At 60.0% G+C, this 12621-nt stretch overlaps 1 protein-coding gene across 1 annotated transcript in view; it reads right to left on the bottom strand.

Annotated features, from left to right (window-relative positions):
* Positions 1-1529: 1529 nt before the first annotated feature.
* Positions 1530-12621, bottom strand: part of TASOR2 (transcription activation suppressor family member 2) — a 47152-nt gene continuing 36060 nt past the window's right edge. The window contains exons 17-23 of the mRNA XM_066550726.1: positions 11004-11529; positions 5607-9569; positions 4408-5055; positions 3959-4112; positions 3192-3297; positions 1906-2081; positions 1530-1651 (exon numbers count right to left, since the gene is read on the bottom strand). Of these exons, the coding sequence (XP_066406823.1) occupies positions 1530-1651; positions 1906-2081; positions 3192-3297; positions 3959-4112; positions 4408-5055; positions 5607-9569; positions 11004-11529 (5695 nt within the window). The remainder of the gene's footprint in view (positions 1652-1905; positions 2082-3191; positions 3298-3958; positions 4113-4407; positions 5056-5606; positions 9570-11003; positions 11530-12621) is intronic.

Here is a 12621-nt window from a genome sequence, read left to right as displayed (position 1 = left end):
CAGGAGCAATTCCCACCCTTGGCTGCTGGGAGTGGGGCTGGGGCAGCTCCCTCTGTGCCATGCCCATAAACCAGGTGGAAAATCCATGATCCCATGATCCCTACCTGCTGTGACCTGGTCATTCCCCTGGTTCTTCCATCCTTCCTGCAGGGAAGCACGATGGGATCCATCATCCAGGAGCCCACCCCGGTCCTGCTCACTCCTTGCTGCTTTCCCCACCTCCGTCCCAGCTGGAAAATCCCCTGCCCTCCCTTTCCCTGTTGGAAAAGGCTGGATGCTGGTCCCCTCTCCAGAAAGCAGAGCTGTGTACATCCATTATTTCGGAGGTTTTATTAATCAAACTCTTTACAAAGTCATCCTGTACAGAGTGGCCTCTGGGATTTAAAAACGAGCTGAAGGAGGCCCCTGCCCCACAGAGCCGGGTGGGGACGGGGCTGGGCTGCTCCTTTCCCCCATAAATAAAAGAGCTTATTCTGTTCTGCAGCCCGGCTTCCCGCTATTTACAGGGATTCCAGTGCTGGGATCCACGAGTCCCAGCAGGGAACCAGTACCAGGAGGCAACGGGGGTGAGCTGAAATGTAGTGTGGGCCTGAACAGCAACGACCACGTGGAAAAGGGGTTTGTTCTCATTCCTCATCTTCAAGTAGGCTTTGGGAAATTCATCTGCCTGCTCTAATGGCAGCTGCAGGAAGAGACTCGAAACCACTCCAATAATTTACCTGTACCGTTTAAAAGAACCTTTCCTATGTGAGACTGGACGGCAGGGAATGAACCCCCTGAGGGTTTGCATTTCCCACCTTTAAATAAGATTTATGTACAGAGCTAAAACCGACTTTCCCCCACACCCAGCAGCTGCTGGGATCCACTGGAATCACTGGGATCCAGTGGGGTTGATGGGATTGACTGGGATGGATGGTGGGGATCCACTGGGATCCACCGGGATAGATGATGGGGATCCACTGGGATTGATGGGATCGACTAGGATGGATGATGGGGATCCACTGGGATCGATGGGATTGATGGGATGGTTGGGATCCATTGGGATGGTGGGGATCCACTGGGTTGGGTGGTGGGGATCCAGTGGAATCATTGGGATGCACTGGGATTGGCTGGGATGGTTGGGATCCATTGGGATGGTGGGGATCCACTGGGCTGGGAGGTGGGAATGTCCCCCACAGGACCGGGGTGCCCAAACTGGTGCCACAGGGCCTGGGGAGGAGCCGTGTCCTGGTGGCTTCACTTTGTCACCTGCAACACAGAGACGTGGCCCAGGTCAGTGCCTGGCACCCTCTGGGCAGTGCCAGCCTCCTGCAGAGCCTCCCCAGGGCCAGGCCTGGAGTTTTTCCCATTTTCCAGGCATGGCTCTCCTGGATCCAGCTGCAGGGATCAGAGTGCTGACTGGCAGATCCCACACCCAGCACTTTGGGATGGCCCCTGCCCTGCTGTAGGATCCCAGCTCCCTGCTGGCCCCCCCCAGCCAGCCCTGAGCTGTCCCCAGCTTTCTGGGATCAATCCCAAGCTTTCCCCTCTTACCAGTAGCTTCTTCTGAAGGGAGCAGCCACCTTCTGCACCGTCCCGAGGAAGGTGGCGATGTCAGCCACAAGAATTCCTTTGCTTTCCAGCATCTCCCTGCAGCTGCTGCTGGGATTTTCTGCAAGGGGAGGAGCAGCAGCTCCGTTAATTCCAGCAAAGGAGGAAACATCCCTGAACCCCACCGTGGCTGCTCTGCTGCTCTGCCAACAGCCTCAGCCACCCACGGCTCCAAAATCCCCCAATTCCTTTTCACCACCCACACCTGACCCGCACCGGGAAGAGGCGATTCCCGCAGGAGAACAGGGATTTTTTTATCCCTCCCCACCCCTTTCCAGGGCACTTTCAGAGCTGCAGGGCCGGGGATGCCCTCACCTGTGAGGTACACGGCGAACCTGGCGCGGACGTGCTGCGCCTGCAGCCCCAGCAGGCACTGGGCGCGCCCGGGCTCGGCCGCGGAGTCGCAGCCGTGGAAGGGCAGCAGCTCCAGCAGCTCTGCCCCCTGGCACCACCTCAGCAGCAGCTGCTTCCTCTGGGCGCTGCCATCGTCCCTGCTGAGAGAGGGGCACGGCTCAGGGGATGGGCAGGGAGGGTGGGATCCGCCCTTCCAGGTGGATTCTCCAGCCCCACGGGTGATTTCTGGACCCAAAGTGGCAAATTCCCCCCTGCTCCAGGGCTGCCTGTGCTGGTTTTGTCCGGGGTCGGTTCATTTTTGCCTCAGGGGTTGGTTTGGGGTTTGTGCTGGGGGCTGTGGGTGGGTCAGAGAGGTTTTGTTGTTGCTGGAAAGCCAAGGCTGCTCCTCACTCACCCCACAGGCCTGGGGGGCACAAGGCCAGGACAGGTGAGTGCCCCTGTCCCAGGGGGTGCTCCAGAGCCTGGAATCAGGCTCAGGATACAAAGCTGGGAGGAGGAGAAGGAAGAGGGGCTGATGATGGAGCCTGGCCTGCCTGGGGATGGCCTGTGATGGGAAATGGGGATGAATCCCTTGGCTTTCCCAGCTCTTCCTTTCCCTGTTAAAATTCCTTATCCCAACCCAGGAGTTTTCTCACTTCACCCACCCATGGATGAAGCCAGGCCAGAGCAGTTCCATCTTCAACCATTGCTGGTGGGAACTGGAGCAGCAATTCCTTCTCTGCACCCCCAGCTCAGGCCCCCATCCCTCCTCAAATCCCAGCTGTGATGGGGCAGGAAAAGGAGCAGAGGGGGCAGAGCCCCAGGAAGGTGCCCTGAGCTCCAGGGGTGTGCCAGGAGCTGGGGTGAGCTGCTGGGGAGGGAGGGAGGTTTGCTTTGGGAGTTTTGGGAATGTGCAGCTCTTTGGGTTTGCTTTCGGAGCTTTGGGAATGTGCAGCTCTTTGGGTTTGCTTTGGGAGCTTTGGGAATGTGCAGCTCTTTGGGTTTGCTTTGGGAGCTTTGGGAATGTGCAGCTCCTCAAGGGAAATCTGTGCCTCTGCAGGAGCCTGCAGCACTCCCTGAGCGCATCTCTGCCCAGGAGCCAGGGGGGAGCCCTATGGAAGCCCAGCAGGGAGCAAGGAGAGCTGCCAGAGCTCTGCCTCAGCCAGGATCACAGCCAGGACAGCGTTCCCGGCCATCTGCTGCTCTCCAGGTGCTGAGCCCGGCTGCTCCATCCCAGCCATCCCCACCTCGCCAGGCAGAGCCGTTACCTGAGGTCTCCTCTGAGCTTCTTGCTCTCCCTGTGGTGCAGGAGCCACTTCCACCTCCCGCTCCTGTTCAGCTTCTCCAGCACCTTCACCACCTCCTTCAGCTGGCCTGAGGGGACACCAGAGCTCAGCGTGGGTGGCAAGGGGGACCTGGGGGTCTCTGGGCCCAGCCCTGCTCCAAGTGGGGCCACCTGGGGGAGCTTTGAGCCTCTGCAAGGATGGAGACTCCAACTGCAAGGGTGGGGAACTGGGATCATCTCCTGGCGTGAGTTTTTCCCTGATATCCGAAGGGACAAGTGCAGCTTTCCCTGTCACCTCACAGAGCATCTCCCAGAAGAGGTGGCTCCGTTTTCTGTGCCACTTCCCACTAAGGAGCTGAAGGCAGCAGCAAGTTCTCCTCCTTTTTCCACTGCATACTGGGGAGGAATTCCTGGCTGGGCTGGAATTGCCAGAGCAGCTGGGGCTGCCCCTGCATCCCTGGCAGTGCCCAAGGCCAGGTGGACACTGGGGCTGGAGCAGCCTGGGACAGTGGGAGGTGTCCCTGCCCATGGAAGTGGATAATCCTTAATGTCTCTCCCAACCTAAAGCACTCCATGAGTCTCCAGGCCAAACAAACATCCTGGGACAGCTCTGCCCTGTCCTGGGATGCTCTGGGGACCCCTGAGCTGGGCACTCCATCCCCAAGAGAGGGCTGGAGTCAGAGGGAGGGCCAGAATCCCCCTGGAAACAGAAGCAAAGGGAAGGTTTGGGAATGTGTCAGTGAGACTCACCCAGGGTCACCCTTTCCAGCAGCTCCTCATCAGACACCACGAACCCTCCGGCCTGGAAGAGCTCCTGGAATGTGTCACCTGTCACCTCCTCGGGCTCATCCACGCCGGCAAACACCACGCTGGGACAGCGCTTCAGCTCCAGCAGGCACGGCACCTGCTCCAGAGCAGGGAGTTGGGAACTGCCCCAGCCCAGCCCAGGGAGCCAGCCCAGGGAGCCAGCCCAGGGAGCCAGCCCAGCCCAGCCCAGCCCAGCCCAGCCCAGCCCAGCCCAACATTCCTGTCCTCACACCCCATCCCAGAGATGAAACATTCCCTGAACTGCTGAGTCAGGGTGAGGCTGGGCCAGGGAAGCTCAGCCTCAGTGCTTTGAGCTGGGCTGCTCTAACATTTTTAATGGATCCTGGGAATAAATCCCAGTGCTGAGAAGGAGCAGGGGCCCTGAGGCTCACGGTGTGGATGTGGGAGGCGATGTCCTCGTTCCTGATGATGACCAGCAGCCGCTCGCTGTCCCCGCGCTGGGCTCTGCAGAAGCTCAGGGGCTCCATCCTCACAAACCCCTCTGCCTTCAGCAGGGCCTGCAACACACACAGGGCAGGCATGGGTGGGGAATGTTTCCCTGGGAGCACGGGGACGGGAAGGGGAATGAGCTGCCCGGGGCAATGGGGAGCCCCCAGCCCTGCAGGGATGTAAAAGGCACATGGATGTGGCCCTTGGGGACATGGGGGCCTTGGCAGTGCTGGGGGAGGGTTGGACTTCAAATCAACCAGAGTAGATTTAGATGGAATATTGGGAAGGAATTCCTGGCTGGGCTGGAATTGCCAGAGCAGCTGGGGCTGCCCCTGCATCCCTGGCAGTGCCCCAGGCCAGGCTGGGCACTGGGGCTGGAGCAGCCTGGGACACTGGGAGGTGTCCCTGGGATGGGGTTGGAACTGGATGATCCCTAAGGTCCTTCCCACCCAAAGCATTCCATGATTCTCCGATGACTCAGTCCCAAGGCTCCTGTGCCTGTGATTCCAGCTCCTGGCACTGGGAGCCAAGGTGGCCCCTGGCTCCCAAACCATCCCTGTCAGGCTGCCCAAGCTTCCCTGCTCCTGCCACCCTCAGCTCTCCCCTGGAGCTGCCCACCCTGATCCATTCCATCCATCCCCATCCATCCTGATCCACCCTAATCCATTCCAATCCATTCCATCCATCTCGATCCATCCTGATCCATTCCATTCATCCCCATCTAACCCAATCCATCCCGATCCATCCTGATCCACCCCAATCCATCCTGATCCATCCCCATCCATTCCATCCATCCCCATCCATCCTGATCCACCCTAATCCATTCCAATCCATTCCATCCATTTCGATCCATCCTGATCCATTCCATTCATCCCCATCTAACCCAATCCATCCCCATCTAACCCAATCCACCCCAATCCATCCTGATCCATCCCCATCCATTCCATCCATCCCCATCCATCCTGATCCACCCCAATCCATCTCCATCCATCCCAACCCATCGCAATCTATCCCCATCCATTCTGATCCATTCCATCCACCCCAATCCATCTCCATCCATGCCCATCCATCCCAATCCATCCCCATCCACCCCCATCCACCCCACCCACCCCAATCGCCCCGATCCCCGAGCAGCTCGCACCTTCACCCTGTCGAAGAAGGGCTGCTGCTGCCCGGTCTCCAGCAGGTAGAACATTCCCGGCTGCCGGCGGGCGGCCACGCGGCGCAGGTGGCAGCGCAGGGCCCCGCGCAGCTCCGCCACCATTCCCTGGAACGCCGCGGTCGCGCGGGGCCGCGCCAGCCCCGCCCGGCCGCCCCCGGCCTCCCCCTGCCCCGGGGCGGCGCTCCCGGCCCGGGCCCCGGCCAGCAGCACCCTCTGGAACTCGGAGAACTCGTGCAGGATGCCGGCCACGGCCCCGTTCCCGTCCCCGTCCGCGCGTGGCTCTGGCTCTGGCTCTGGCTCTGGCCCCGGGCCGTGCTGGTGCCGCAGCCGGGCCAGGCGCAGCGCGGCCCCGCGCTCCCGGCTCCGGGCCCTCCTGGCGGCCCGAGGGCCCCTGCGGGCGCGGGGCCACCCGTCCGAAGGGGGAATCGTCACCCGCAGGGGGCTCCTGCTGCGCGGGGACAGCGGGATGTGCGGAGCAAAGTCCCTCGGGAAGAGGCTTTTGGAGGTAGAAAAGGAGGGCTGGCCATTCCTTAGGATTTCTTTTAGCTTATAATGGAAGCGGAGACACTCCATGTCCAAAGTGTTCTGGGTGATTTCCTCCAGGCCCCTCCAGGTCCCCAGCAGGGACCGGGCCAGGTGGGACTCGCGGGCACGGCGGCCGCAACCCCGGGGCAGCTGGGAATGTTCCAGCCTCTCCTGGCACTGCCTGGTGACCACGAGGCTCCCGGGATCCCCGGGGACATCCCAGTCCCAGGCCTCCCCGGGCTCCTCCGTGGGCACGGAGCTCCCGGAGGAGCTGTCCCAGGTAGTCCTTGCTCCTGCAGCATCCATGGATCTCATGATGCAGGAACTCCTGCTTGGAAGAGGGGAGTGAGAATTCCCCTCCAAATATTCCTGGTCTGAGTCACCAAAGGAATTCTCCAATGGATCTTCAAAGGCCAAGCCCTCGTGTGTGTCTTGGCTTGGGAGCTGCTCTTCCCTTGGGAGCACATCCAAAACATCCTCAGCATCACTGAACTCCAGGTGTTCTCCAGAGAGGTCCCTGGGCTCATCCCAGGGGATGGGAGAAGCAGGAATTTCTCCCTGTCCCACCTCAGCGCCGGCACAGTCAGGATCAGGGAACACCTGGGACCCCTCAGGGTTGTGCTCACACACATCCCAGGGCTGGCACAGGGGACACTCCCGGGCTGGGAAAGGTGCAGGACTGGGAATGCTGCCTCCTTCCAGCTCCTCTGGCAGGAAGGGCCCCTCCCTGGGGCTCCCTCCGGCATCCCCTGCCGGGCTCTGGGGGCTGCCAGGGCTCCCACAGCTTCTGGGACTACCATGGCTCCTGGGGCTGCCAGGGCTCCTGGGGCTGCCAGGGCTCCTGGGGCTGCCACCGCTCCTGGGGCTACCATGGCTTCTGGGGCTGCCAGGGCTTCTGGGGCCACCATGGCTGCCACCACTCATGGGGCTGCCAGGGCTCCTGGGGCTGCCATGGTTCCTGGGGCTACCACCACTCATGGGGCTACCACAGCTTCTGGGGCTGCCACCACACATGGGGCTACCATGGTTCCTGGGGCTACCATGGCCTCTGGGGCTACCATGGCTGCCACAGCTCCTGGGGGTACCATGGCTTCTGGGGGTACCATAGCTCCTGGGGCTGTCACAGCTCCTGGGGGTACCATGGCTTCTGGGGGTACCATAGCTCCTGGGGCTGTCATGGCTCCCAAGGCTGCCACAGCTCCTGGGGCTCCTGGGGCTCCCACATCTTCCAGGGCTACCACGGATCCTGGGGCTACCACGGCTCCCAAAGCTTCTGGGGCTGCCACAGCTTCGGGGGCTGCTCCTGGGGCTACCACGGCTCCCAAGGCTGCCACAGCTCCTGGGGCTCCCATGGCTCCTGGGGCTCCCATGGCTCCCATGGCTCCTGGGGCTCCCATGGCTCCTGGGGCTCCCATGGCTCCTGGGGCTACCATGGCTCCTGGGGCTACCATGGCTCCTGTGGCTACCATGGCTCCTGGGGCTGCCATGGCTCCTGGGGCTCCCATGGCTCCTGGGGCTGCTCCTGGGGCTGCCATGGCTCCCAGCCCACCGTGCACTGTCTGGAGTGGGAGGGAGCATCCCAGGGAGCGCCTCAGGGAGAGGTGAACCTGGCTCTGCAGGCTCCAGATCGTCCCATGGGTCACACGGAGAAGGCGGAGCAGATCCCAGCTCTGCTGGCGCTTCCACAGGTGAGCAGGGAGCCGGGGACTCCGCCGGCGCTTGGGAGCAGCTGGGACGGAAGGAGCCATCCAGGCTCCAGGCAGCCACGCTCACCTGCGCGGCTCCTCCTTCCCGGCACGGCTTCCAGAGGCGGCACAGCACCGACTCCCGCCGGCCCGGCACGCCGGGAACGCCGCGGGTGGAGTCCCCGGCGCCAGGAGAAGCGGGAGCTGAGTCCCCGTGGATGTTTGGGAGGCTCTGCTGCTGCCTGGGGAGCTCCTGTATGGCTGAGATGCCCTCCCTGATGGAGGAGGAGGGCTCTGACTCCAGGAGGTGATGGCGGAGAGGGATCTCTGCCATCTCCGAGTTCGTGGTGTCGTTCCCAGGGGAATCCTCCGTGCCAGGGAACACGTCCTGGCTCTCCTCAGCTCCGCACTCATCTCCTATGTCCGTGTACTCAAAGGGGGAGTCCCGGCCGTCTCTTGCTCCCATGGGATCATCCAGCTCCTCCATGCCGTTGGCACAGGGGCTCCCCAGCTGTTCCTCCACCAAAACCCCATTCCCACCTCGGTTTGACTCCTCAGCATCCAGGGAATTGGGGCTGGGATCGGCATCACCCGCACCCCGCTGGGAGCAGCAGCTGCCCTGTCCCAGGTTGCTCTGGGAGGGCGACTGGAGGCTCTCCACGGGCTGATCCTCTGGAGCAGCCCACGGATCCAGGGAGCCATTGGGAGAGGCCAGGCACACGGAGCTGGTGTCGGGGGACAGGGTCAGGCTCATTCCCGGCCTGCAGGGGGATCCCGCGCTCCCGGCAGGCTCCCAGCGCTCTCCAGAGGGCGCCCGATGCCGCTCGGTGTGCCCGGAGCCCCGCGTGGCTCCGGCAGGCCCCGGGCTGTCTGTGACGCTGTCAGGCTGTGCCCCACGGACCGGGCTGGGCTCAGGGGGCGCGGGCAGCTCCCTGCTGGCGCTGTGGGGTGAGCCCACCCCGGCTAGAGTGGCCGCTCCAACCCCGTTTGTCTCCGCCTCCGGCGTGCCCGGAGCGTCCCAGGGATCCGGGAGCTCCTCCTGGTTCGGTGACACCTGCTCAGGAAAGGCTCCAGGGACAGTCCCAGCCCCATCTGAGGGCGCTGGCGAGGATCTCTCAGGGCAGGCGGGTGCCAGGGAGGTGGGGCTGGCCACGGGGTCCTGTTCAGGAACACCAAACTTCTCAGGAGACACCGAATTCCCTGGATTCTTCTCACATTCCATCTCGGCATCGCTGCTCTCGGACAGCACCAAACCCACGGGGCCCGCGAAGGAGCCTTCGTCCTCCAACTCCTCGCTCTCTTTCTTCTCCTCCTCCTCCTCCTCCTCCTCCCTCTCCTCCTTTTCTGAGTGCTCCCAGGGCTCCTGGCATTCCTCCCCTTCCTCAGGGGCTCCCCCAGGCTCTGCACTTCCAGGAGCTGCTTCCAAGGGCAGGGAATCGCAGGCGGGCTGCGGATCAGCGCCACCCTCACCTTCCGGGGAATGCCCAGAGCCTCCCGCTCCCTCCTCATCCTCGGGAGGGCCGGGGCCACTCCCTGAGCCCGCCTCCTGCTGCTCTTTCTGCTGCTGCTCCCCGTTTTCCTGGGCTGCAGGGGCGGGCTCTGTCCATGGAGCTGTGCTGGAGTTTGGGGTTTGGCTCCCGGGGTTTTCCGGGGATTTGCTGGCACAGCCGAGCTCCTCGGGAGGGCTGGGGGTGATCCTGGCATCCAGCAGGGCCTCCTTGGCCGGCTCGTCCTGGAACACAATTGACAGGTTAACAAGAAAAAAACATTCCTCATAGGAAAATGCAGGAAAAAAAACCACTGGAACATTTTTTCCTTCATGCAAAACGATTCCAGCCCTATGGAAGCTGCTGCTCTGTTCAAGTTTCAAAGTTTGAGAATTCAGGCTTGGAAATATCTCAGCAGATCCCCACATTTTGTGTTTACCCCAAGAAACCCCACTCCTGAACATGTGCAGATGGGAGAAAGTGTAAAAATTCATGTCAAGCTTTATCCGGAATGGAATTTTCATGGATTTCACTGGAGGGATGAGGGAAATGATGCAAAGCACTGCACTGGCACCTGTGTGGGGGAAAATCTCCTGAGCCCACAAATCCCAGCTTTCCAAACCCACGTGGGAATGGCTGTGCTGGATTTGGAATTCTGCTCTGGGACGCTGGGGGCTGCCCTGATCCCTCAGCTGAGGACACACAAACCCCGAATTTAAATCAGGAACAGGCGCTGAGCTCGACACTTTAATTTGGGATTCCTGCCCCTTGGAGAGCATCCCTGCTTCCCTGGATACCCCACAAGCACACCTCCATTCTTCTGGAAAAACCTGCTCCTCTCAGAGGAAAATCCTGCTCCTCTCAGAGGAAAAACCTGCTCCTCTAGGAGGAAATTCCTGCTCTTTTAAGAGATAAAAATCCCCCTCCCCTAAGAGGAAAATCCTGCTCTTACAGGAGGAAAATTCTGCTCCTCTAAGAGGAAACTCCTGCTCCTTCTAGGAGGAAAATCCTGCTCTTTTGAGAGGAAAATCCTGTTCTTTTAGGAGGAATATCCTGCTCTTTTAAAGAGGAAATTCTGCTGCTATAAGAGGAAAATCCTGTTCTTCTAAGAGGAACATTCTGTTCTTTTGAGAGGAAAATCCTGCTCTTTTAAAGAGGAAATTCTGCTCCTTTAAGGGGAAAATCCTGCTCTTCCAAGAGGAAAATCCTGCTCCTCTAAAAGGAACATCCTGATTTTTTAAGAGGAAAATCCTGTTCTTTTAAAGAGGAAATTCTGCTCCTTTAAGAGGAAACTCCTGCTCTTCCAAGAGGAAACTCCTGCTCCTCTAAGAGGAACATCCTGTTCTTTTGAGAGGAAAATCCTGCTCTTCCAAGAGGAAACTCCTGCTCCTTTTAGGAGGAAAATGCTGCTCTTTTAAAGAGGAAAATCCTGCTCCTTGAAAAGGAACATCCTGATTTTTTAAGAGGAAAATCCCGCTCTTTTAAAGAGGACATTCTGCTCCTTTAGGAGGAAACTCCTGCTCCTCTAAGAGGAACATCCTGTTCTTTTAGGAGGAAAATCCTGCTCCTGTGGGAGGAACATCCTGTTCTTTCAGGAGGAACACCTTGCTCTCCTCCTAAGAGGGAACCCCTGCTCCTTTAGCAGAAAGCATTCCCCGGAGCCCCAAGGCCGCACTCACCGCGCTCTCCTCGGGAACGCCCTCGGGCTCCCCGCCCGCCAGCTCCAGCCTTTCCCTGGAAGGATCCTGCAGGGAGAGGCTCTCGGGACAGCTGGTGGAGGAAGGCTCCTCCTCCTCCTCCTCCCCCGGCCCGCAGGGCAGCTCCCCTGAGGAGGAGGACACGGTGCTGTCCACGGCTCCCGCGGCTCCGTCCGCGTCCGTCTGGGAATCCGCGGGGCTCCTCTGGGGCTGGCAGGCGCCCTGGGAAGGGGGGCTGGGGTCCAGGGAGCTGCTGGGAGTCTGGTCAGGATCCCAGCCCGAGTCCGCAGGACACGTCTCGAAGCCAAAGCAGTCCTGGCTGTCATCGCTGAGCTCCAGGAAGCCCCCGGAGCTGCTGATGGAGACGAATTTGCTGGGATTGCTGTGCTCCACCACCTTCCTGGAGCTGCTCAGGAGCTTGCTGGGCTTCCTGTAGAACAGAGCCACCCACATGTGCAGGATCAGCTTCATCCCTTCCACGTCGTCAGGAAGATTGGGGTCCCAGGGCCTGGCAAGGGAAGCAAAGAGAGTTGGAACCATCCTCATCCTCCCCTGCTCAGCTCCAGGGAATTCATCCCTGAGATTCATCCCTGGAGTTCATCCCTGAGAATCCATCCCTGAAATTCATCCCTAAGAATTCAACCCTAAAAATCATCCTGGAGTTCATCCCTGAGAATTCATCCCTGAGAATTCATCCCTGAGAATCCATCCCTGAGATTCAACCCTGGAGTTCATCCCTGAGAATCCATCCCTGAAATTCATCCCTGAGATTCATCCCTGAAATTCATCCCTGAAATTCATCCCTGAGAATCCATCCCTGAAATTCATCCCTGAGAATTCATCCCTGAAGTTCATCCCTGGAGTTCATCCCTGAGAATTCATGCCTGAGAATTCAACCCTAAAAATCATTCTGGAGTTCATCCCTGAGAATCCATCCCTGATATTTCATCCCTGAGATTCATCCCTGAAATTCATCCCTGGAGTTCATCCCTGGAGTTCATCCCTGGGAATCCATCCCTGAGATTTCATAATTCAACCCTAAAATTCATCCTGGAGTTCATCCCTAAAATTCATCCTGGAGTTCATGCCTGGCTCCCTGCAGGGCTCAGCCCCAAGGCAGAGGGGCACACACTGCTTGATGCAGATTCCAGCTTTTTGTAGGAAAAAATAAAAACAGAGGAAATCTGAGCTCCAAAGGAGGGATGGAGGACCTGGGGTCGTGGCTTTAGGAACCGATTCTGGCTGCAGAGCCATGGGAATTGCAGAATCATGGAATGGGTTGGGTGGGAAGGGATCTCAAAGATCGCCCAGTGCCAGCCCTGCCATGGCAGGGACACCTCCCACTGTCCCAGGCTGCTCCAGCCCCAGTGTCCAGCCTGGCCTGGGGCACTGCAGGGATGCAGGGGCAGCCCCAGCTGCTCTGGCAATCCCAGCCCAGCCAGGAATTCCTCATTGCCAAGATCCCATCCCTGGCTGCCCTCTGGCACTGGGAGCCATTCCCTGGGTGCTGTCCCTGCAGGCCTTGGCCCCAGTCCCTCTGCAGCTCTCCTGCAGCCCCTGCAGGCCCTGGAATGTGCTGGAAGCTCTCCCTGGAGCCTTC

The sequence above is a fragment of the Molothrus aeneus genome, chromosome 5 (genome assembly GCF_037042795.1).
Source record: "Molothrus aeneus isolate 106 chromosome 5, BPBGC_Maene_1.0, whole genome shotgun sequence".
In the NCBI taxonomy this organism is placed as follows: Eukaryota; Metazoa; Chordata; class Aves; order Passeriformes; family Icteridae; genus Molothrus; species Molothrus aeneus.
The sequence above is the reverse complement of the archived record's forward strand: the minus strand, read 5'-3'. Positions and strand labels throughout refer to the sequence as shown.